Below are 22,522 nucleotides of genomic sequence, written 5' to 3'. Positions count from 1 at the left end.
GTAATTGAAAAAGAGTTGCTAGCATGCTATTGGGCGATTGAGAAATTTAGAAGCTATGTTTGGGGCAGGAACTATGTAATTCAAACTGATCATAAACCGTTGGTGTACATTTTAAATGGGGACAAAATCAACTACACAACCCCCCGCATTGCACGTCTCACTGCGAAATTGTTACAGTATGATTTCCAGGTCAGGCACATTCCGGGAAAAGAACATTTCACAGCAGACTTTCTATCTCGATTACCTATTAATGAACAAAGCTCTATTGATTTGGAGGATGATGTAGAAGATTGTTTCATAGCGTCTGTAGATGCTGATGAATCCAAGGTGTGCACGGAAACTGTGTGGAGGACGGCTGAAAGCAGTGATGAGGTGTTGAGCATCGTTAAGCAGCACATAATCAACAGCTGGCCAAAGGAAATAAATTTGAATTCATAGGTCCAACCGTATGCCAAGGTGGGTGATGAGTTGTCAATTGAAGATGGCATTGTTTTGAGGAATGATAAATGTGTACCCCCGTGCGATGTTAGATCAAAACTGGTGGACCATGCGCATGAGGGGCACCTAGGTGCCACAATGACAAAGAGACGTATCAGGGCACACTATTGGTGGCCCTCTATGGATAAAGATGTGGAAAGGGCAGTGGATGGATGTGTTGTATATAACGGTGCAGAAAAAAGGGTTGAAGATTGTAAAACCACCATTGCAACCCATAACGTTACCGGACAAAGCTTGGGTTAAAGTGGGGGTTGATATGGTAGGGCCCTTCAATTTTCTCCCCAGTCAGATGGTCTATGCTTTTGTACTGATGGATTACTTCAGTAAGTGGCCAGAAGTGTGTTTTTTTGCTAAGCCTACAGCTGGTAGTGCCATACAGTTTCTCAAGGCAATGTTTTGGAGGGAAGGATTCCTGGAGTTTATAATCTCGGATAATGGAGTACAGTTTGTTAGTAAGAAGATGGAAACGTTCCTGGTGGAGTCTGGTGTGAAACATTTGAAGAGTTCTCTGTACCAATCTCAAACGAATGGTTTAGTAGAGAGAATGAACAGAGTGGTTGCGGAATGCATTAAGTGGGCTAAAGTGAGCAAATTGGATGTGGAAGAAGCTGTGAATTCAATGTTGTGGTTTTATCGTACCTCTCCACATTCAGTGACGAAAATCTCTCCTTTTGAGCTTCTGAAGGGTAGGCGTAGCACATCAAGACTTTTTCCGGCTTGGTTAGCTAATGTTGTGTCTGGTAAATTTCCTGGTTCGGTGGACAAGGACAGGGTGTTGGGAGAAGCAAAAAAAAATCAGGATAAGGTGAAAGCTAGGTATGATCAGAAAAATTCTACAAAAGAACACTCATCTCAACCTGGAGATGTGGTGCGCATCAAGTTACAGACTTTTGTGAAGAAGGGGGAGGCCTGCTATGAGAGTTCTGTGACTGTGAGGAAAGTGTGTGGTAATGCTATCATGGTTGAGGGTGGTCAATGGTGGAATGTGGGGAAGGTAGTGAAGGTGAAAGACGTCAGTGGAAGTGGAATGAAAAGGTGTAATAGGTCGGTGTCAGAGGACATGGACCATGAACAGAAGGTGTCAGACACAAATATGTTGGAACCTCATACACTGAAGAGATCTGTCCGTGAGAACTGGGTACCGCTCAAACTTAGGGAATTACAACAAAAGCACAGGTGGGAAATGCCACAGATATTCGCACATCAACAAGGTTTATCGAATGTTCATTAATGATAGTCTTTTACGAGCAACAGCTAGTAGTGGGTGCCAGGCTAGCCGTATACCTGCCACCTCAGGTGTCAAAGGAACACCCACTGGAAACAGTGAGTGGTGACCTGTATAAATAGAACCAAAGGCCAGGGCACACCCAAAATGTAACCTCGTATGGTAGATCCAAGTGGTGCTTCAGGAATTAAACCAAAGTCCGGCAAGTAGGTGACACTCAATATTTATTACAGGTGATTCCAATAAAATGATCAAATTCAAATACACGTCCAAACAGCAAAGAAACAGCTGACACGTGTTTCGTCTTCAATACTTTTTCAAGGTTTTAGCTACGTAGATATATGTAAAAAAGGGAACAAAGTTCCAAGAATCCATTGGACTGAATTAGGTCTGACGATGAGTCGTTCATGTGGAGTATAATGGCAGAACAAGGTCTATGTTAGGCCTTATAATGGTTCAATTATAACCATGCCGGTCGCGTTGGTGTGTGTAAAGTAAACATATACTGTGTATTGACTACCGGCTGTTAACTAGCATGGTCGTCCAGTGGGTCACTAAATCAAGCATCTCCCCCACACATTGTCGGATCAGTCACCAGTGCAAATTACACTCACTATCTCCACGTCTGGAGGTGCCATGAGGACCTGGCGGTTCCCTAATAAGGGGCTATTTTGCGCTGACCTGAAGGATGCCATCATAGAGTTTTTCCAACTAAATGAGGGCTCTGTGGCCACTTGTGCAGTATTGTGGGATGCGTTCAAGGCATACACCAAGGGTATTTGCATATCTAAGCACTCTGGGGTGTTGCACAATATCCACCGCAGCCTTGCACGGATGGAAACGCAGCTTGCAAACCTTGACTGTTAGCACATGGAGCTGGATGTCAAATCTCACACTGGCGTAAAATACTATTGGATGAATTCAATGAACTAGCGGAGAGAGGCAAATTATATGGGCAAATACGCGAGGGCACATAAATATGGGGAGGGTGAACAATTGGGGCGTACACTGGCCAGACTCATCCATCCATCATACTCAGCGGCACACATACTAGAAATCAGGAGGACGGGCGGCAGCCGTGCCATTGGTACTGCAGAGGTCCAGTCCGACTTTCTCACATACTGCTCACGCCTCTATAAGGCCTACTCAGCTCCACCACACACTGCATTGCACCAATAGCTTGATGACATAGCAGTGGCATGGTAAACCACTGCCCAGCAGCAATTCAATGTGTGAGCCTTTTACAGTGGAGAAGATCATACAAGCAATAGATTCTTTGGAGGGGAGCATGCTACGGGACATGATGGGTTTACTGGACCATTCTATAAGACATACAAGAGTATATTGGCCCCATACCTTGTATCTATGCGTGCGGAGGCATTGTATGCCAGAGTTCTCCATGGAACGCTCCTTCTGCCCAAGTCTGGCATCGCCCTTCTGCCCAAGCCTGGCAAAGATCCCCTTTACTGTGAGTCCTATAGGCCCCCCTCCCTTCTTAATTTTGGCAGTAAGCTACTGGACAAAATGTTAGCCACTCGCCTCTCTCTTCTATTAGACCATATTATTTCTCCAGCTCCATCTGGCTTCATCCTACACCGCTCCACATCCCTTAATTTCTGCACTGGTTTTGAAATGCTTAACAGAGTATCCCCAGAGATACCAGCAGCCATTGCGCTGCTGGATGCGGAAAAGGCATTCGATTCTCTCGAGTGGCCTTTCCTTCATGTGATCCTTCGCAAACTCAGGGTTTCCACAAGAATATACTGCTTTGATCTCTTTGTTATACACACAACCCACAGTTACTATACAACCGAATGGGACACTCTTCCCCTTTCTCCCCATAGAACGTGGTACCCGATAAGGATGTCCATTATCCCCCCTGCTCTTTATTATAGAGATGGACCCCCTGTTACGTCACCTGTAGGAGGGACACATCAACAGGGTGTTACATTTTACCTGCGGGTCGATCCTAGTTTTGCTCTATGTGGATGATATACTGCTATTCATCCGCCACCCTGAAACAAATCTCAGACTCATACTGGATGAAATACCCCTCTTTGGCACTTTTTCAGGGCTACATGTCAATTGGGCTTTTTTGGTCAGAGTTCTTCCCGCTCACTGACAGCACCACACTGCTTGCAATGGAATACCCCCTACAATGGTGCAATGACTCTACAAAGTACCTCAGTAGTCATATTCAAAGAGACAAGGACCAGGTCATATGCTTAACCCCTTCGCTAACAGGCCTTTTCCCTCTCAGGTGCCAGGCCTTTTTCTGGCTATTTGGGGCAATTCGCGTTTAGGCGTTCATAACTTTTTGTCCACAAAAGCTACCCACGCCAAATTTGCGTCCTTTTTTTTTCCAACATCCTAGGGATTCTAGAGGTACCCAGAGTTTGTGGGTTCCCCTGAAGGAGACCAAGAAATTAGCCAAAATACAGAAAAAATGTTGTTTATTAAAAAAACTAATGGCTGCAGAAGAAGGCTTGTGCTTTTTTCTTACCTGAAAATGGCATCAACAAAGGGTTTGCAGTGCTAAAATAAACATCTTCCCAGCTTTTAGGAACAGGCAGACTTAAATCAGAAAACCACATTTTTCAACACAGTTTTGGCATTTTACTGGGACATGCCCCATTTTTACTGTTTTTTGTGTTTTTAGCCCCCTTCCAGTGAGTGACAGAAATGGGTGTGAAACCAATGCTGGATCCTGGACAGCTAAATATTTCTGAAAAGTAGATAAAATTCTGAATTCAGCAAGGGGTGAATTGTGTAGACCCTTCACCCTTCAAGGTTTTCCTGCAGAAAGTACCAGCTAAAATAAAAACAATATTGAAATTGAGGTGAAAAAAAGAGCCATTTCTCTCCACGTTTTCTTCTATAACTTTTTCCAGCTGTGGCAAATTTTTAAAAGCAATATACCGTTATGACTGCTGCACTCTTCTGGTTGCGGGGATACATAGGGCTTGTAGGTTCACCAAGAACCCTAGGTTCCCAAAGCCAATAGAGGGGCTGCACCTTGCAATGGGTTTTCATTGTATACCGGGTATACAGCAATTCATTTGGTCAGATATAAACAGTGAAAAATAGGTATCATGGAAACCTTCATATTTCCAAAATGGGCAAAAGATAAGGTGTTGAGAAGCAGTGGTTATTTGCACATCTCCGAATTCCGGGGTCTCCCTGTGTCTTACATTTTGAATTAAAAAAATGTAGAGAAAGACAAGGGGCAATAACACTTGTTCTGCTATTCTGTGTTCCCCCAAGTCTCCCGATAAGGATAATACCTCACTTGTATGCGTAGGCCTAATGTCCGCGACAGAAACGCAACATGGACACATTAACTATTTACATTGAAATCTGATGTGTTTTTTTGGAAAGTGCCTAGCTGTGGATTTTGATCTCTACGTCAGCTGGCACCTATGGAAACTCACCAAACCTGTGCATTGTTTTAAAGCTAGACACCTAGGGAAATCTAAGATGGGGTGACTTGTGGGGCTCTCACCAGGTTCTGTTACCCAGAATCCTTTACAAACCTCAACAATTTGCCCCAAAAAAACACTTTTTCCTCACATTTCGGTGACAGAAAGTTCTGGAATCTGAGAGGAGCCACAAATTTCCTTCTACCCAGCGTTCCCCCAAGTCTCCAGATAAAAATGGTACCTCACTTGTGTGGGTAGGCCTAGTGCCCGCGACAGGAAATGCCCCAAAACACAATGTGGACACATCAAAATGATCTATTACATAACTACCTGTTTTTGCGTGGAGGGGCACCTGCGTTTATGGTCCCAGGTGTGGCAGTCATCTAGCGAAAGTCTGGGTAAGAAAATGTTGGGGATCCACGCAAGCCACACCTCCCTGGACTCCTCCAGGTGTCTAGTTGAAAAAAATATCTGAGTTTGGTAGATTTCTCTAGATGACTGCCGCACTGGGGACCAAAAACGCAGGTGCCCTCACCCACCTCTCCCCACCCCCAGAAAAAGAAGTAGTTTTGTAATAGATCATTTTGATGTATTCACTTCCTTCCAAACACTAAAACTGTGAAAAGAAACGCACTTAGGTTATGTTAAAAAGACCCCTAACCCACCAACCAAGATGGTGGCATGCTTCATCATCGGGGTCCCACCCGAGACACCTAGAATGTCACAGGTGTGCTGCGACGCTTAATTACAGCAGAGCAGGTTTTGTCATTTTTACCACATGTACTGGTTGGATTTGGCACAAGGGTGAGTGATGGTTCAGTAGATCAAATTTTAGTAACAAGAAATTTCACAAAAATGAAATGCACTGTTAATAACTGAAAGGCCAAAAAATCAAACCAATGCCTCACAGCTTGTGAGCTGTAAAGCCGCGTCAAGGCACCAACCGCTTCACAGTCCATTCACACACCTTTCATACATGACATGCACAAGACCGTTCACACTGCCAGCCGCGGGCCCAGCACATTACAACACTCGCATTAGCAGACAGCGCCATTCAGGAGCCCATCACTTTCATACGCCCACATGCCTGATACAGCAATCACACCGGTTGATGGGAGTGTGTGGACTGCCGTATGGCTGGCACCGCCAGCTAAGCGCCACTCCACACACACCGCCAGCCAAGCACCACTCCACACACACACACCGTCAGCCAAGCACCACTCCACGCACAATGCCAGCCAAGCGCCACTCAATGCACACCGCCAGCCAAGCACCACCTTCACGCACACTGCTAGCCAAGCGCCATTCCATACACACCGCCAGCCAAGCGCCACCCTACACACACTGCCAGCCAAGCGCCACTCCATGTATACTGCCATCACTTGTTTTGTTTTTAAACAACAAAGAAACCACTAACTAATTATAAATAAGTACAAAGCTACGAACATGACAGTAATGCCAACCGTGAAACTGAACATATGAAAATATAAAATGGCAGTTTACGCTCATGGTAGTTCCCAGTAATTCTACTGTGTGTGGTAACTTCTGAAACAGCCACCCACTCAGCCCAGGCTTTGAAGGACAATCGGGGCAGTACATCCTAGCCTCCTTCCGGATACCTCTTCGAGCACAGACTCTACATCTCTTAGCAGGAAAGTCTTTTGGCCGCGGGAGGAATGTGCTTAGCAAGGGGAGATCTTTCAATCTAGTCACATCCTCCACCACTGCTTCCCTAGGAACTCTTGCCTGTTCCAGCACAAGGCTCGCTATGACAGACTCCTGAAATTTCACAAATGTCATCCTTGACTCTGGAAAACTATTTTTGAACACAACAAAAGCATGAAAAGTTGCCAAGTGTAACAGGTGAACCGCTAATTTCTTATACCAAACATAAGCCTTATGAGCAGCAGTGTAAAGTTCCAACATCTGATCTTCTCTATCAACACCACCCATGTGCTTATAGTAGTCTAAAATGCACACAGGTTTGTGCACTTCATCAACTTGACCCCAGTCACAGGTGAAGTACTCTCATCATGAATGGTATTTAGCATGTACACATCCCTCCTGTCTACAAATTTCAGTGCTAGCAGCTCATCATTCCGCAAGGCACTGTACTGTCCCTTCTCAATTTTTTACAGACAAGCTCTCTTGGATAGCCTTTCCGGTTAGAGCGGATTGTGCCACAAGCAACATTGTCCACTCTGAACAATTCCTTGAATAACTGAACTCCAGTGTAGAAGGTATCTACATACAAATGGTGACCTTTGTCAAACAGTCGTCTACCAAGTTCCCACACAATTTTCTCACTAACTCCTAAAGTGGGTGGACAACTGGGGGGGGAGGGAAGGGGGGGCAATACTAGAATCCCTACCAGTGTAGACCCGGAAATTATAAACATATCCTTTACTACTTTCAGACAGCATATACATTTTAATTCCATACCATGCCCTCTTGCTAGGAATGTACTGCCTAAAAACCAAACAACCCTTGAACAGGACCAAAGACTCATCTAGAGATATTTCTTTGCCTGGAGCATAGATCTCTGAAACCTGATCTACAAAATGATCAAGGACAGGTCTAATCTTAAAAAGACGGTCAGAATCAGGGTGATCTCGTGGCAAGGCTAAAGCATTATCAACAAAATGCAACATCTGAAGAAGAAGCTCATACTGTTTATGACTCATGGCTGCAGGAAATATAGCAGTTGCCATCAAGGGACTAGTAGACCAATATGAAGACAGTGATGGCTTCCTTATCAGCCCCATCAAAAAAGTTAAACCCACAAACTTTTTCAGCTCTTCCGGATTTGTGGGAATCCACAGGCTAGATCTAGAGTGTGGCCTAAGTCTGGCAGCGTTGTCCCTCAAATATTGCTCTGCATACAAATTAGTCTGCTCAACAATCTCATCCAAAACGTAATCATCCATAAACAACTGAAAGAAATTGACAGGCAATACGTTTTCTGTATTCACTCTACACCGTGGGAGACCAGTAAAGGCAGGCAACTGTGGCTGCTCCATGTTTGGGGCAACCCACAGTTCAGGTATTCCAATGGGAAGCCTTTCAGCAGCTGGCTGCTGCACCATTGGCACATCAGTGTCCTCCTCTAAAACAGGCACTTCATCAGCACTGAGAGTGGCTTCATCATCAGACGATTCCTCTCTGACTGAAAATTCACTTCCAGAATCTTGCACTTCCTCCTCTGTCTCAGATGTAGAGTCAGTCTCATAATCATGGTCAGAAGACGACTCAAAAAGCACACCAACAACCTACGGCTAGCCATGATCCTTCCTACGGAAAGTAACTGGACAAATGCACCACCAACAACCAGCACTGTGTAAGATAAGAAATAAACAAAGCTTTATCACTAAGAGTTATAAACTCAAGGGGAGCAGAACTGCCCAATAGTGCTTTGTCCCCTGCCTTCTGCCCCCCTTGGGGGTAGAACAGCCTAAAAATCATTGGCTGATCTGCCCTCAAGGGGGGCAGAAACAGCGATAAAGACATTGGTCCCCCTAGGGGAGCGACCTTTGCCCAAGGGGTCACTCAAACCCCGCCGCTCACCTCTCACCTTCGCTTTGAATGACATGCTGGAAGCAAATGGCTTCCAGCACGTCTGGTACCCTCTGATGATGTTGCGCGTTGATGTCATTAGAGGTGGGGGGGGGTCGGGGTGGAAGGGGAAACGATTCCCGTTCCAGCCCTGACCTGGGGGTGTTGGGGGAGAGGCCCTCAAGGGGGGAGCGCTAGCGCTTCCCCCCAGGGCCAGTTCCAGGATGTAATGTTTCCATCCGTGGTGCCTCAGTGCTGTGCCACACTGACGTAACCATTACGTCCTTGGCGGGAAAGGGGTGAAACTATGGACCAGCCATTGAGAGGCTCACTGTCCAGGTGGATAGATGGGTGAGACTTCCACTGTCTATGGCGGGCCGAATCGCCCTCATTAAAATGGTGGTTCTTCCACAATTCCTATATCTTTTTCTAAACATTCCTGTACCGCTTACAAACTCTTTTTTTTGCCACACTATGCAGTTTGCTCCCTCGCATTCGTTGGGAGATTCTTACCTTCCCGTACGAACAGGGGGGAGCTACGGTGTTCCCTCTATTCAACTCTGTTATTTTGCGGCACAATGCCATCACTTGCACCATTGGTCCCATCCAGATGCGTGCATTCCGTATGCCATGCTGGAGTGCGACTTGGCAGCCCCTGTCCCACTACCTGCACTCCTGCCCCAGATAGTATTCCCCTTGAATCCTAGAGATATCCAAACGCTGTCCACCACTAGCTGGGCCTGGCACAGGCTGGTCTGCATACTTCGGGGAAATAAAATATATATTCACTGGTGCGAATGCTGATAAACAACCCATTTTTTCCCTATCACGCAGGAAGTGCTCATTCAGCGAACCCTACAACTGTTAAATATCCATACATTAGGTGATGAATTTCCCGATGACCACATATTCTTGCGCACAGCGGATGCACGCTTCACCAGTGCCACTCATTTACAGCACTTTGTGCTTTGTCATCTACAGAGCGCCCCACCTAGTCCCAGCGGCTTTCACCCCTCTCACTTTGGTCGTCCCAGTGGAATCCGGAGCGCCTCTTGTTTCCCAACTATATTGAGCATACATGGACGCCCTCCCCGTCTTTGGACGTCAAACTCAAGGAGTCCTGGGAAGCAGACTTGGGACAACCCCTATCCCAATTTGGGAGGCATTCTGCTCACAGATTCACTTTGTCTCCTTCAACCACCGTCATAAATGAATACATTTTAAATTCCTGCGGAGTGTATGTAGGCCGTGTAGATCCTTCCTGTTCCCAGGCCTGCCTCAAGTGCCGTCTGCCCCTTGCTGACTTCCCACTCATGATATGGACGTGTCCTAACATTAGTCGCTTTTGGTGTGATGTGTTCGACCGGCATCACAAATTGTGATATTGCCTCTCGACCCTGATGCGCTTCTGGCCCTCTTGGGCTACACAGAAGATATACCCAAACCTATAACACGCCTCGCAGCTATTTCACTTTTATTGGCCATAGGGGAGATAGCACTCCTCTGGGGTACCAAACACACGCCCACCACTTCAAAATTGCTAAAAAGCCTCATGTATGGCAATAACACCAGTGACATTTTTGCATTGCTGAAGCCTCCAACATCAAGACCTAGGGATATCTGGCAACCATTGAGAGATTACTTGCGCACACTGGACACCACTCTCCCGAACTCCCAATCCTCCACGGAGGCGTGAAGGGCCTACGGTTCTGCCTCGACTTTGATAGCTGTGCCTGAATGTGCTTGCTAGCTTTCATTTTTGTGGTACTGTTTGTGTTCCTGCTACCAATCGCCATGTTTGAACCATGAGACTGTCTGTCATGATTTGACTGTCAAAAGTTGTACTTGTGTTTCGGAGCAATGGTCATCCACTTTCATGTTGTTTCAATGCCTTGCTTGCATTGCTGTATGTTAGTTGTAAATGGTAAATAACTTTAAAAAAAAATATATATATATATATATATATATATATATATATATATATATATCTTTACCACTGCCCACCCTTAAATTACCCTTACCCCCTGAAATTACCCTTACCACCCTTTACCACTACCCACCCAAACGCCAAAATTACCCGGACCACCCCTAAACCCTAGAATTACCCTTACCAATCCTAACCTAAAATTACCTTTACCACCCCATAACCCTAAAATTACCCTTACCACCTTTTACCACTACCAGCCCCTAGACCACCATTACCACCTTTTACCACTACCCACCCATAAACTCTAAATGTACCTTTACCACCCTTTACAACTACCAAACCCATCTGCTAAAATACCCTTGCCACCTTTTACCACTACTGAACCCAAACACTAAAACTGCACTTACTAACCTTTAGCACTACCACCCCTAAAATTACCCTTAGCGCCTCTAAGTTTACCCTTACCTTACCGCCCTTTAGCACTACCCACCCTTAAACCCTAAAATTACACTGCTGTCTCCCTAAGCCTTAAAAATACCCTTACTACTCTTTACCACTAGCTACCATAGATAGATAGATAGCAATTGGGTTACTGCAGCAACCACAATTCTTGTCAGGGTGAAATCCAGGCAAACCCCAAAAAAGCAATCAGGATTAACTTGGAGGCAATTTGTAAAGTATTTATGCCTCACATAAACAGTAATAAAGATGAAAACATAGGGGCCCATAGTGACAGAATGTATGTCATATCCATCTAGGTCTTGTATGGGGTGCTCAAGTGGGTCAGAGTCCCAAAAAAAATCAGTAGACCTCCTCCATGAGGCGTTGTGCCTCTCTTCTTAATCTATGAACAGTAGCTGGGAATGCCATTAAAGGCAGCAGATCTGGGGTTGAGGTCTGTTCTGGTTGCATCAGCTGTGAGGCCAGTGGCATTGGTGGTGTAGCCGGTGAAGGGTGATCCAGAGTTGATGGAGAAGAGCCAGTTTGATAAATGAGGGGTACTGTGTCAGATATGGTGCCTGTGGTGAGAACCAGCATCGGAGCCAGAGTTATGGGAGAAATGGGGCAAAAGGTGCCAGGGTAGCGCCACTGGCATTCCACCAAAGGTGAATCCCATAGGACCCGTGGGGCTTGAAGACACTTCAAAAGGGACCAAGTCTCAACTAAATAAGTCAGATATGGCATTCGGGAATAAAGCATGGCCTGTTCTAGGAGCTGGAAATTCAGGGTTTTACTGACTGGTCTGAGGCATCGTTAATGGTGCCATAGGTGTCAACACATCAGGGACCGACCCTGCATCCATACGACCCACGGGTGCTGAATTCTTGGAAGGAATAAAAACATGCTCCGGTTCAGATAAGGAATCCTGAGGCGAGAGAGAGTGTCTTGGTGACTTACCTGTCTACAAATTATGTCAATCAGAGTTGTGTTGTCGCCCCCTCTTGTGTTTTCTTTGGGATGACTAAAGCAGCGACTACATGATTTTCGCCTTGCTTAATGATTGTCTCAAGCTTGGGTCATGAAGGATTTGACTTCCCTTTCTTTTATGGCTTACGGTGCATGCTCCTGTATAACTCACAGGACATCGCGTCATGGTCTAACTTCAGGCACCAGAGACATATGTCATTCTGGTCTGTAATGCAAATGTGCTCATCACTGTCCCTGCTGAGCTTAACCTGGATGTTTGGGAGGTGAAACCCCATAATGACCCTTACAAATGTTTGAGAGAGATATGATTGTCTTGTGGAATTCCTAGGCTCTGTACGCAGGTAGGTAGTGTGGAGAAACGGGAACTGGTGCCGGGGTGCCAGAAAGGGCGCTTTGTGGCTCCAGTGGTGTCTCAGTGGTGCAGTTTCTGGAGTCAAGATAGAGCCAGTGCTACTGCCGGCATGGAGAACTGTTGAAAGTTTCTGAAATCGTCTGATGCCTGAGATATTTAAAAAAGTCAGAATCTGCACGTAGAAGTATCCATCAGAACATAAATGATCATGTGCTCACCCTGGAGAGGCCCAAAAGAAAACGTATTTCAAGTAAGTACCAGGCAAAGTAAAAAAAAAAAAAAAAAAAATTATCAGAGGTTGTTTATAAAAGTAGATCTGGGATCTACAGTTCAAAGCAATTATTAAGCACTGAATGCTCCTGTATGATAAAGTACCTTAGTTTAGAGTTATAGCCACACCCATTTTACACTACTGAGATGTTTCAGTGCTTCTATTAAGTTAAGTGGGTCATGATCAGGACTGGTTGGCTTAACCACATTGGAGAATAGGTTGTCTTACAATGACTGGTACTCTGGCAGAGTTACTACCCTGTGCTGGCATGAATTGCTAGTAGTCTGTAATGTTATCTGCTATGTTTCTATTCAGAGCATCACCTGTTTGAGGTGCAGAGTGACCATTTGGCTCAGTGGGTGGGCTACCTTTATATATTTATATATAACTATATATATATATATATATATATATATATAACTATATATATCTTTATTGGTATTTATATACGTATGTATACATTTGCAAGTCAGAGTACGCAAGGTGAACAGTGTATACTGTTAACACTGTTAAGTTTGGCATAAAGGGCCTGATTCTAACTTTGGAGGACGGTGTTAAACCGTCCCAAAAGTGGTGGATATACCACCTACCGTATTACGAGTTCCATAGGATATAATGGACTCGTAATACGGTAGGTGGTATATCCGCCACTTTTGGGACGGTTTAACACCGTCCTCCAAAGTTAGAATCAGGCCCTAAGTCTGTTAGAAGACGGTGTAATCGTGTCCTCACATCTGATCATGCACTCTTACAGCACCAATGTTAACTGTTAAAAAATAAACTGAACTCTGGTATGTGATTGTAGCTGCCTGTGGAATGTCTGGTGAGTTGCAGACTGGGGGAAGGGAGAGGGTGTTGAGCGGGGATATGCTCCCAAGTAAGGTCCATGGTTGGTCGATATTAATGTGAGGTGATGCCGGAGCAGCAGATAATACTGCACTGTCAAGAAGGGTAGAGGCCATCCCCATAAGTGAAGGTGAGGTGATCATATTCCGCTTGTATTTTGTGCATAGGGATATGGTGCTGCATCCTTCAAGGTGGTCTGGTGTCAGATTTTGCTTCCACCTTCTCGAGGTACCTTTGCCATTCGTGGGCCTGACCGGTACTGAGCCCCTCACGCACAGGTCTAATAACCACAGCCAGATTGGGGGAAGGGGCAACAACGAAGTCGTTGCTTTGCTAGGGCTAGGGCTAAATAGATTAATTTATTGACAGGTTTACGCACATTGCAGGGCAGGTAGTGACGCCCCGTAGGCAGTGTAGTCCCTCCATGTGAATCTGAAAGTCCATGACCTCAGTAAGGCACCCGGTTATTTTCCCCCCAATAAGAGTCAAGGTGAGGGCAGCTCCAGACATGTGTGTGAAATCCGCTGCATTTGCCCGACAGCAAGGGCATGTGTCTGGAGCCCCCGGGTATATATGGGCCAAATGATCTGGGGTGAGGTAGGTATGACGTAGGTAGTTGAATTGTGTGTACTTCAGTCTGGCATTTGTAGAGATAAGCTTCAGTACTATTATACATAGTGTCCATTGCTTGTCTGAGTGTCGTGTTAAGGGCGGGATCCCAATAAGAACTAAGTGTGCGAAGGGGAAACACTTTCTGTCAGCACATAAGGAGCTATAAAGGAGTGTAACCGCCCTTCGTCGTCGTCCCCCATGCATCAGCAGCATCTGAAAGAATGTTGAAGCCTCTATTTCGTAGTGTTTTTTGTGCCATATCCTATTTAAAAGTGAGTGTAGTGTAAATAAGAAAGGAACCTGGTGGTATTCCATAATCCTCCACCAGGCTCTCAAACGTGCTAAATATCTAATCTGTGAAAAGATCGCCCCAGTGCAGCCTCTGTCCATAAAGTCAGGCCTGGACGCAAGTGCAGTTCTGAGCAACCTGGCAGTGCCCAAAGGGATAGCTCTGGTGCGTAAAGGGGGCATGACTAGTTCTTAGGAGTTTATATGGGCCAGCACTACTTGGCTGCACACATTAAGACATTGCTATCTTCCACAGATATTTCAGTTTTTAAGAGCCATCGCTGCACCTGTGGAGCATCGCCCTGTCAGACCACTGCCCCAGTTGGGACATATTTTGGCCTGCCAGCCAACGCATGGGTCACTGGAACTGGGCAGCAGCATAGTGCTATTCATAATTTGTGGCGCCCAACCCCACTCGCATATAATTTGGAGAGTGCTACCTGTTGTCTACCCTTGCCCCATAATAACGCAGTCAGTAGGGAGCATATGTCTGCAAATAATTTGCGGGGTAAGTGGGCGGGAATGGCAGAGAAGAAGTATATTAACCTAGACGTACTAACATCTTGGAGATGGCAATCCTGCCTGCTGTGGAGAGGGAAAGGGTAGCCCAGAACAGGAGGAATGACCACACCCCTTTAAGGGCTTTACCCAAATTTTCATGTATCAGATTTTTATTAAAGTGATATATTCAGATACCCAAGGATTTCAAGGAGTCATACATCCCGGAGAGTGGGGTAAGCGGGAGCCCTATCCACTGCTCCTCTGACAAGGATGTAAGGGGGAACAAGCAGGATTTGTCCCAGTTCACCTTCAGCCCCAATGCCTCTCCAAAATGTCTGAGGAGTTCCATTAAGTGGTGTAGTACCATTGCATCATTCCTGAGGTACACCAAGGCATCGTCGGCATATAACGAGATTATGTGCCAGCTATTTCCAGCTCTAAATCCCCATTCGCAGCACGCGCCTGAAGGGCCCGCACAATGGACTCCATTGTCAACGCAAAAATCATCTGGCACCAGGGTCAGCCCTGGCGGGTGCCACGTTCAATATGAAATGTATCGGAGATAATGCTTCCGGGTTTTACCCATGCTATTTGCCTGTTATATAAGCAACACATTTCATAAATCGGGGACCTATGCCCATTCTTGTAAGGGCTACTTTCAGGTATTCCCACCCCAGGGTGTCGAAAGCCTTTTCTATATCTAATGTTGCTAACCAGGGGCTTGCACCCGTGGGTCTCGCCCCAGTTCATCAACATGAACAGGTGTCGCAGGTTCAGGAATGTGTTCCTGCCGGGTATAAATCTGTTTGGTCTGAATGTATTACTTGTTGTACTTGGGGATCAGCCGGATAGCCAGCACCTTCCCAAAGATCTTGTAGTCTGAGTTTTATAGGGAGAGAGGTCGGTAAAACCCAAATAACAGGGGTCTCTTTCCAGTTTTGGTAGGACCAGCAGCACCGCCTCTCGTAGTGAAGCAGGTAGTATAGCCGCATAATAAGTAGAATTGCATACTTTCAGCAACTGGGTAGTAAGCTGCGATTGATAAGTAGAGTAAAATTCGGTTGACCAGTCTTCTGCTCCAGGAGTTTTTCAGCGCTCCATTTGCTTAATTGCATCCATAATTTCAGAGTCCGACAAGGGTGCCTTGAGGTCTGCCCTGTGGGACGCCTGTAAGCATGGTAAGGGGACATGTCCAAGAACAACATGATGTGGTCCGCATCTGTCGGCCTCGGAGCTGTATAGTTTGGTATAATAAGATCGTAAGGCTGTGTTAATGGACTCGTCTCTTAAACAGTTGGCCTGCCTCATCATGAATATCGGTGATAGGGACCAGGTGGCAGTCTGATCAGAGAAGCCAGGCTAAAAGCGTAGCTCCCTTATCACCCTCCACATGTGTTTTCATCTGATGATCCCAGTCCAAATCCGGGACACAATTAAAATCCCCACACTAGGAACAGGGTGCCAGCATATCAGGGTAAGTGATCACAGGAATATGGCCTGATTGAAGTTAAGAGCATATAAAGTGACTAGCAACACTGGGAAACCATCAAGGTTCCCCTCTAGAACCGCATATCTCCCCTCCAAGTCTATCTTGGAGTGTAGCTCCTCCAGCAGTACTCCCCGGTGCTACCCATGTATGGGCACCTCTAGCGTATCGGGCATAAGTAGTCACCACCAGTGTATCTCTCCATAGTTTGCGCATGTTCTCTAGGTCCGGGGCAGTGGGGGGTGGGTCTCCTGGAGGTACGCTACATGTATTTTGCGTTTGCGCAAGTATTGATGCAACTGATACTGTTTGACATACCCTGAAAGCTCACTCAAATTCCAGGACAAGGACAAATATTGTGTCATGTGTCTATCAGCTTGTAGGGCCATTTGACAAGAGACAACATCAGAATTTCTTCATCACTGCCCCATGACCCACTAGACACCGCAAGCCCATCAATCCCCCCACCCAGTAAACCACATACCTGTGCCAGTATGCACGTACAAAACATTACTTAGTTTGTAAAAAAGAAAAATTCCACATAAAACCTTGGGAGCAAAATCAAACACCCTTCCAGGCTGGTATGCCAATTGGCATCTGGCCAATGGCTCTGTAATGCAACTAATGAGAAACACTAGAAACTGGTTATCTTCTGATTCACTGTCCGTAGTTGGGGTAGTTTCAGTGGGGCAGTGCGGATCCCCGATTGCTTGCAACCAATGGTCCCCAATCCTGATGGCAGTGTGATAACGTCCACCCCCACAAGGCTGCATATTGTGCCCAACAACATTAATCGGTACTGTTCAACCCCTATGTGTGCATGCATCTATATAACTTCTTTATCCGTTTGAGGAGGGCCCCCTCCAAGCAGTGTATTTACCAGAGCCAGGGCAGTGTCTGACAGTTCATCATCAAACCGTCCAGTAACTGAGTCCGCTGGGGACGGGATCAGCACACGCTGCTCCATCTACGCAACCACCTGCGCTCTTTCTTTGGCACCCAACCTGTGGGCGTCTGTGGCGAGGTCTGCGGTGTCTTTGTACCTTCCACTCTGCAGGGTGTTCCTGGCGTTCAGGGGGGGCGAGGTTGCAATGCCCTTGCGCTCCATCCAAGACCATGTCTTCTTCGTGGTGGTGCAGAAAGTGGCATGATACTGTGTGTTGCAGGGAACTGCAGTGCATATCTGATATTGTGTTCTCTGAGGCTCCTTTTCACTGCCAGAAAGGAGGACCATCTACGCTGCACCTCCAGGGTGTAGTCAGGGTAAATGTTTACTTTAGAGTCCTCCACCCTCCACAGGCCTCTTGCATGAGTGACTTGCAGGACATAATCCCTATCTCTATAGTTAAAAGACAGGCAACCACTAGGTGGGAGCCCCTGGTAGGGGGCGGTCTGCCCGGCATCCTGTGACATGTTCCACTGAGAAAAAGGTTGACTGTTTGCCCTGTAGGATTTGCGTCGAGAATCGTTCCCCAAGATAAAGTTCCATGCTGTGGCCCGCTGTGCGCTCCGGAAGGCTCTCTATGCGCACGTTGTTACTGCGGGGTCCACCTTCATGGTCATGTGCACGCTGTCAGAAGTACACTACCTCTTCTTTCAGGGCCTTGATGTGTGCAGTGACGTCAGAAACTGACGAACTGAGGGCGGCTAGATTAGATTCTGTAGTTTTGACGTGGTCCTTTAATTTCTTGTGGTCTTCCCCCATTAGGCCCATATCGATCCATAGTGTGTCAATCTTAGTTTCCAGTGTGGTTTTATTGTCCTGACAGCTGTTAGGATCTCATCAAACCTGCGTGAGTGAGCTGCCAGTGTGCTCCCCAGTGATCCCTCCTGGGGCTGTAGTCTCTCTCCCTCCATGCCGCCTCCCAGTGCGCCAGACGTCCCTGTCATCGATCTATCTTGTTTCGGGCAGACCATTGTGGTGAGTCCTTGCACCAGTAGGTATTGGTGTGGGATGTCCTCAATAGTCCTCTGTGCACGTCATCATGAGGGTGCGAGTATGTAGCCCATAGTATTCAGTACTTCAAGACACTAGTGGGGGGAAGATAATCACCCCAATATCTGAGTTTTGCAAGTAGGTGCACAGTTAGTGCGCCTTCCCCTCCATCCACAACTTTGTCAATGAAGCTAGTGTTATAGTGTGAGAGGAAATATTTAGGGGAGAGGGCAGTATCGCAATTGCTGTGGATAAGGTCGCCCCGATACTGGCTGTCAGCCATGTGGGGTGTACTCTGTCCCAGATGAACAAGATGGCGAAGTAGATCCCATGCTATCCATTGTTGCAAGGCCGATGGCTATGCCCTTGGGGCTCCCCGTTCCAGGGAACGTTGTGTCAGTTCCCAGTGTGAGTGGGTCATGGCACTGGGGCGGGTGAAACAGTCGCCCGTCAGCTGGCACAGTACATGAGTGAGCACAGCAGACTCCTTGGAGTTGGGGGGGGGGGATGGATCTCTGGAGGCCTTTATTTATTCCCATTACCCCTGAATATGCAGCAGGGAAGACAACAGTCTTCTCTCGCAGCCTCAAAGGTCCACAGTGGCTTCAGCATCGTTCTCTCTAAGTTTCAGTCGCCACTCGGCTGCACCCTCTGCGGAAATGTTGGCACAGACAGCTGCATTGCGGCTTCCTTCCTGGGGGATCCAACAGCGACAATGCAGGGGGTTTGGGTCCCACCTCGAGGGCTCTCCAGCGGGTGCCTTGCTGCGCAGGCATGACAGGTTACCACCCTGATAGGTTGCACCCGTCCAGCCTGCTCTTCTTCGTCGATAGCTACAGGGCTTGTTTCACATCTGCCGATTCTCCTCAACCCAGGGTGTGCATCGGATCAAGTGGCGATGCTGTGCCCCGCTCACAACAGTCTGTGCTCTGACAAGGGCAGCAGTGGTGGATTCAGTATGGGGGTAGGATGTTTAATTATAGGGCTTGGTGCCGCGGAGCTCCACGCTATGCGATTTGCAAAATCGCCAACTTAGCCACGCCCCAACTTTCTTTACATAACAAGTTCTTTCGGCTGAAATCTTTTTGGCGAGCAAGCTATTTTCTATCTCTGGACTGATTCTATATAACACTTTCTATTGGCTTTGGAATATTCAGGAAGCAAGTATTTTATTTTCGGTCTGTTATTTTCCAAGTTGCAGAGGTGCACCTACCGCTAAGCACCCTGCCAGTTGTCTGAGACCTAACTCATGTAGACAATCCCTTTTAATTGATTTTTTTTGTAGTCTGTTCCAGATGAACAAATGTAACTTGCATAGAATGAAGGGAGTGAGACTGTCGCTGGCAGCTCATTGAAAAGGTTTTAAAATGTGAAAGACTGGATAGCAGTCAGTGCAAACATTTTTGATGTTATAGGCAATTTGACATTTGGCTATTTCTGGTACAAGCACAATATTTCCTCCTTGTTGAGGTAACCCAGCAATCCTTGCTGCACGCTGGTGTCCTTGCACAAAATTCTCCTGCACTAAAACAAACCCTCCGTGGGTGCTACAGTTTGTAGCCATCATCCTAAAGCCCGAGTCTTGCTCTGGTTGCCCTGGACCTTCTAATACACAAGGTGCACGCTTCCCTTCAGATCGCTTGTTGCACATGAAGCCTCACTCATGCACTTCAGTTAAATCCCTATTTTGATAGGTGAAAACACAATGCTTTTCTTTGTTTTCCAGGAATTTGAAGCAATTGTGGAAGAAGCAGATGCAGATGACGAATACGGAAGAGAAGACTATTATTGTATGTCACAGGAGGAGAGAGAGCGGCAAAAGCGTGAACGAGAAGAATCCAAGCGGGTCTTGCAGGAGTTGAAATCAGTGCTGGGGCTGAAAGCTTCAGAGGCTGAGAGGCTGAAATGGAAGCAGCTGCTCTTCAGTGACCATGGTGAGCAGTGGTAGCATCAGGCAGAACCTATGATATTGTTTCTGAACTGGCACAAGCTCATCTCCTTGCAACATGGTAATTTCCAGGAGCTTTCAAGCTTGATGTATTGTGATTTGTGGTTACATGTAGGAAGATATATTATTGTAATGCCTGATTGAGTATTTTTTGCACACTTAGGTGCTGTTTGAAATCCTGTATATTTCAGGAATTACATATTTTCTGTGACAACCTGCATCCTCTTCATTGTATGTGTCTCCTCATTCTGTTGCTCTTCATCGGCACAGCTTGTGGTGTGATGTTTCCATGTCAGGGCAGCTCTCCCTCCTTCCACTTCTCTTGAGAAGCCAGTCTGAGTTCTACAGCTCTCACTTACCATTTGGAGTTTGAGAAGCTGCATGGCACAGCTCTCCTATTTTTCAAGCCATAGACAACTTAAGCCAAGAACAGACCTTATGTCACCATTGCGCATAACTATACACAAGATAAAGAAAGGTCCTGAAAATGTTAGCCTCTTCAAACCCTTGGCTTGTTCCTACTGCACCCTTGAAACGCAGATCCAGGGTGAGGCCGTGTAAGCTGCGTGACCCTTCTTGCTTCTGCTGCATTAATGGAAACCCAAAATCCACTTTGACATTTACTTTTGTGTGTAAATTGAAAGGATATGTTAACAAATTTTAAACTTTCCGGCAAAATATAGTTACGTTTTTGTAATGTTTTATAAAAAAAAATAATCATAACATGAATCTTAACAAGTAATAAGGTTCTATACTGCCATCTCCAGACTCTAAACTACTGTACCTTTGGCCTCATGATTTGCCATCTCAATCAGGGAGCAGTCACCAAGACAGAAGCTCACCTCATTGAGAACCCCCATTAACACCTGTTTTGGTGTGAGAGTAATGGGGGTTCCCAAAATCTGTGTCAAGGTAGTCACGATAAGGCGCCAAGAGGCAGCAATTGCAGGGCAGTGCCAGACCACATGATAAAAATCTGCATCAGTGAAAGGGCAGCGGAGACATCCAGGATCAGGCGACTGCTCCGCCTACCAGAGACACCAAAGAGGTCAGGTGTAGGTAGTTAAGTTGTATAAGCCGTAGCGTCAAGGATATTGCAAACTCTCAGGGTGCCAGCAATGCCAGGGTCCAGACCGTTTCTTCCAATGGCCCAATCCAGTTTTCCCATTTCTGTTTCAAGTGGTGGATGCCATCTGGGTTGTTTGCCACCAGGATGCGGGAAATTTGTGAAAAATCCTCCTCCCCATACCCCACCCTCACCAATGTACCCATTAAGAGTTTAGCCGCTATTGGACTGTGTTCGGGGAGGTCTATTAATTGGGACTTGTAGTTTTGTAGGTTGTGTCACAGTTCGAGATATTTGTAGAATTGGGTTGTGGATAGAGAGAATTGTGTTTGAAGCTCATGAGATGAATGAATCGTGCTCCACACCCATATGTCCCCTAGGACTGTGATGCCAATCCTGTCCCACTTGACAAAGCCTTGGAGTTGTGCCATGTGCCTAAGTAGTCTGCCCTCTACAGTGAGGTTTATTACTTCTGATTCTTCCTCCAGCCTAGTTCCTTGCTGCTCCCTACCAACATTGGTAGACCATTTTAGTAACTTCAGGGACATTATAGGGGAGAGAATTGTCATACGTGCTGGGCCAAATTCAGGAGCAAAAATGAGGTTCTGTAGGCCGGGTCGTCCATCCACCCGTAAGTCATTCATTAACAACTAATAGGCGTGTTGCTCTATAGTATAGAAGGACATCCACCATGCATGCCCCTCCATTGTAGGGTGGTTTCCCTAAGTTTATCGTGGGGGTTACGTGGCAGGTTCTTGGATCATAAGGAGTGGGTCTTTGCCGATGCACTCTGAAACCAGCTATGCAGAATGGGGAGGGGATAATTTTGGAACATGTAAAGATAGCAGGGGATGACCGTCATTTTAAAAAGGGCAATTCAGCCTAATAATTGCTGGGGGAGTGAGTTCCAGCGCTGTAGATCCGCTTCTGCATGGTTCGTTAGAGAGGTGACGTTAAGGTTTCGTCCGGGTCTCCCAAAATGTATACCCCCAAGTATTAGAAAACTCCGTCTGGCATGTGGGTGGGCCAGGAGGTCACTTCAGCCCTCCTTGGAAGGGAGAAAGCAGTGATTTGTTGAGGTTGACCATTAGTCCTGAAGCCATTGCATAGAATTCTAGGATTTCCATGGGTCTGAGGTCTGGGGTTGTGAGAGGAATAGTAGGATGT

The 22,522-nt window shown here is 46.4% G+C and overlaps 1 protein-coding gene across 5 annotated transcripts in view; it reads left to right on the top strand.

Moving 5' to 3' along the window:
* VEZT (vezatin, adherens junctions transmembrane protein) overlaps positions 1-22,522 on the top strand; it is a 201,952-nt gene that overhangs the window by 167,574 nt on the left and 11,856 nt on the right. For 4 of the 5 annotated variants that reach the window (XM_069229098.1, XM_069229097.1, XM_069229100.1 and 1 more), the window contains one exon: positions 20,068-20,275. In XM_069229098.1, coding sequence (XP_069085199.1) covers positions 20,068-20,275 — 208 coding nt within the window. Of the gene's footprint in view, positions 1-20,067; positions 20,351-22,522 lie in introns of all 5 variants that reach the window. The other variant, XR_011202311.1, reaches the window with a different exon arrangement.

The sequence above is a fragment of the Pleurodeles waltl genome, chromosome 4_1 (genome assembly GCF_031143425.1).
Source record: "Pleurodeles waltl isolate 20211129_DDA chromosome 4_1, aPleWal1.hap1.20221129, whole genome shotgun sequence".
Taxonomy (NCBI): domain Eukaryota; kingdom Metazoa; phylum Chordata; class Amphibia; order Caudata; family Salamandridae; genus Pleurodeles; species Pleurodeles waltl.
Note: the sequence above shows the minus strand (reverse complement) of the source record. Positions and strands in the feature narration are given on the sequence as shown.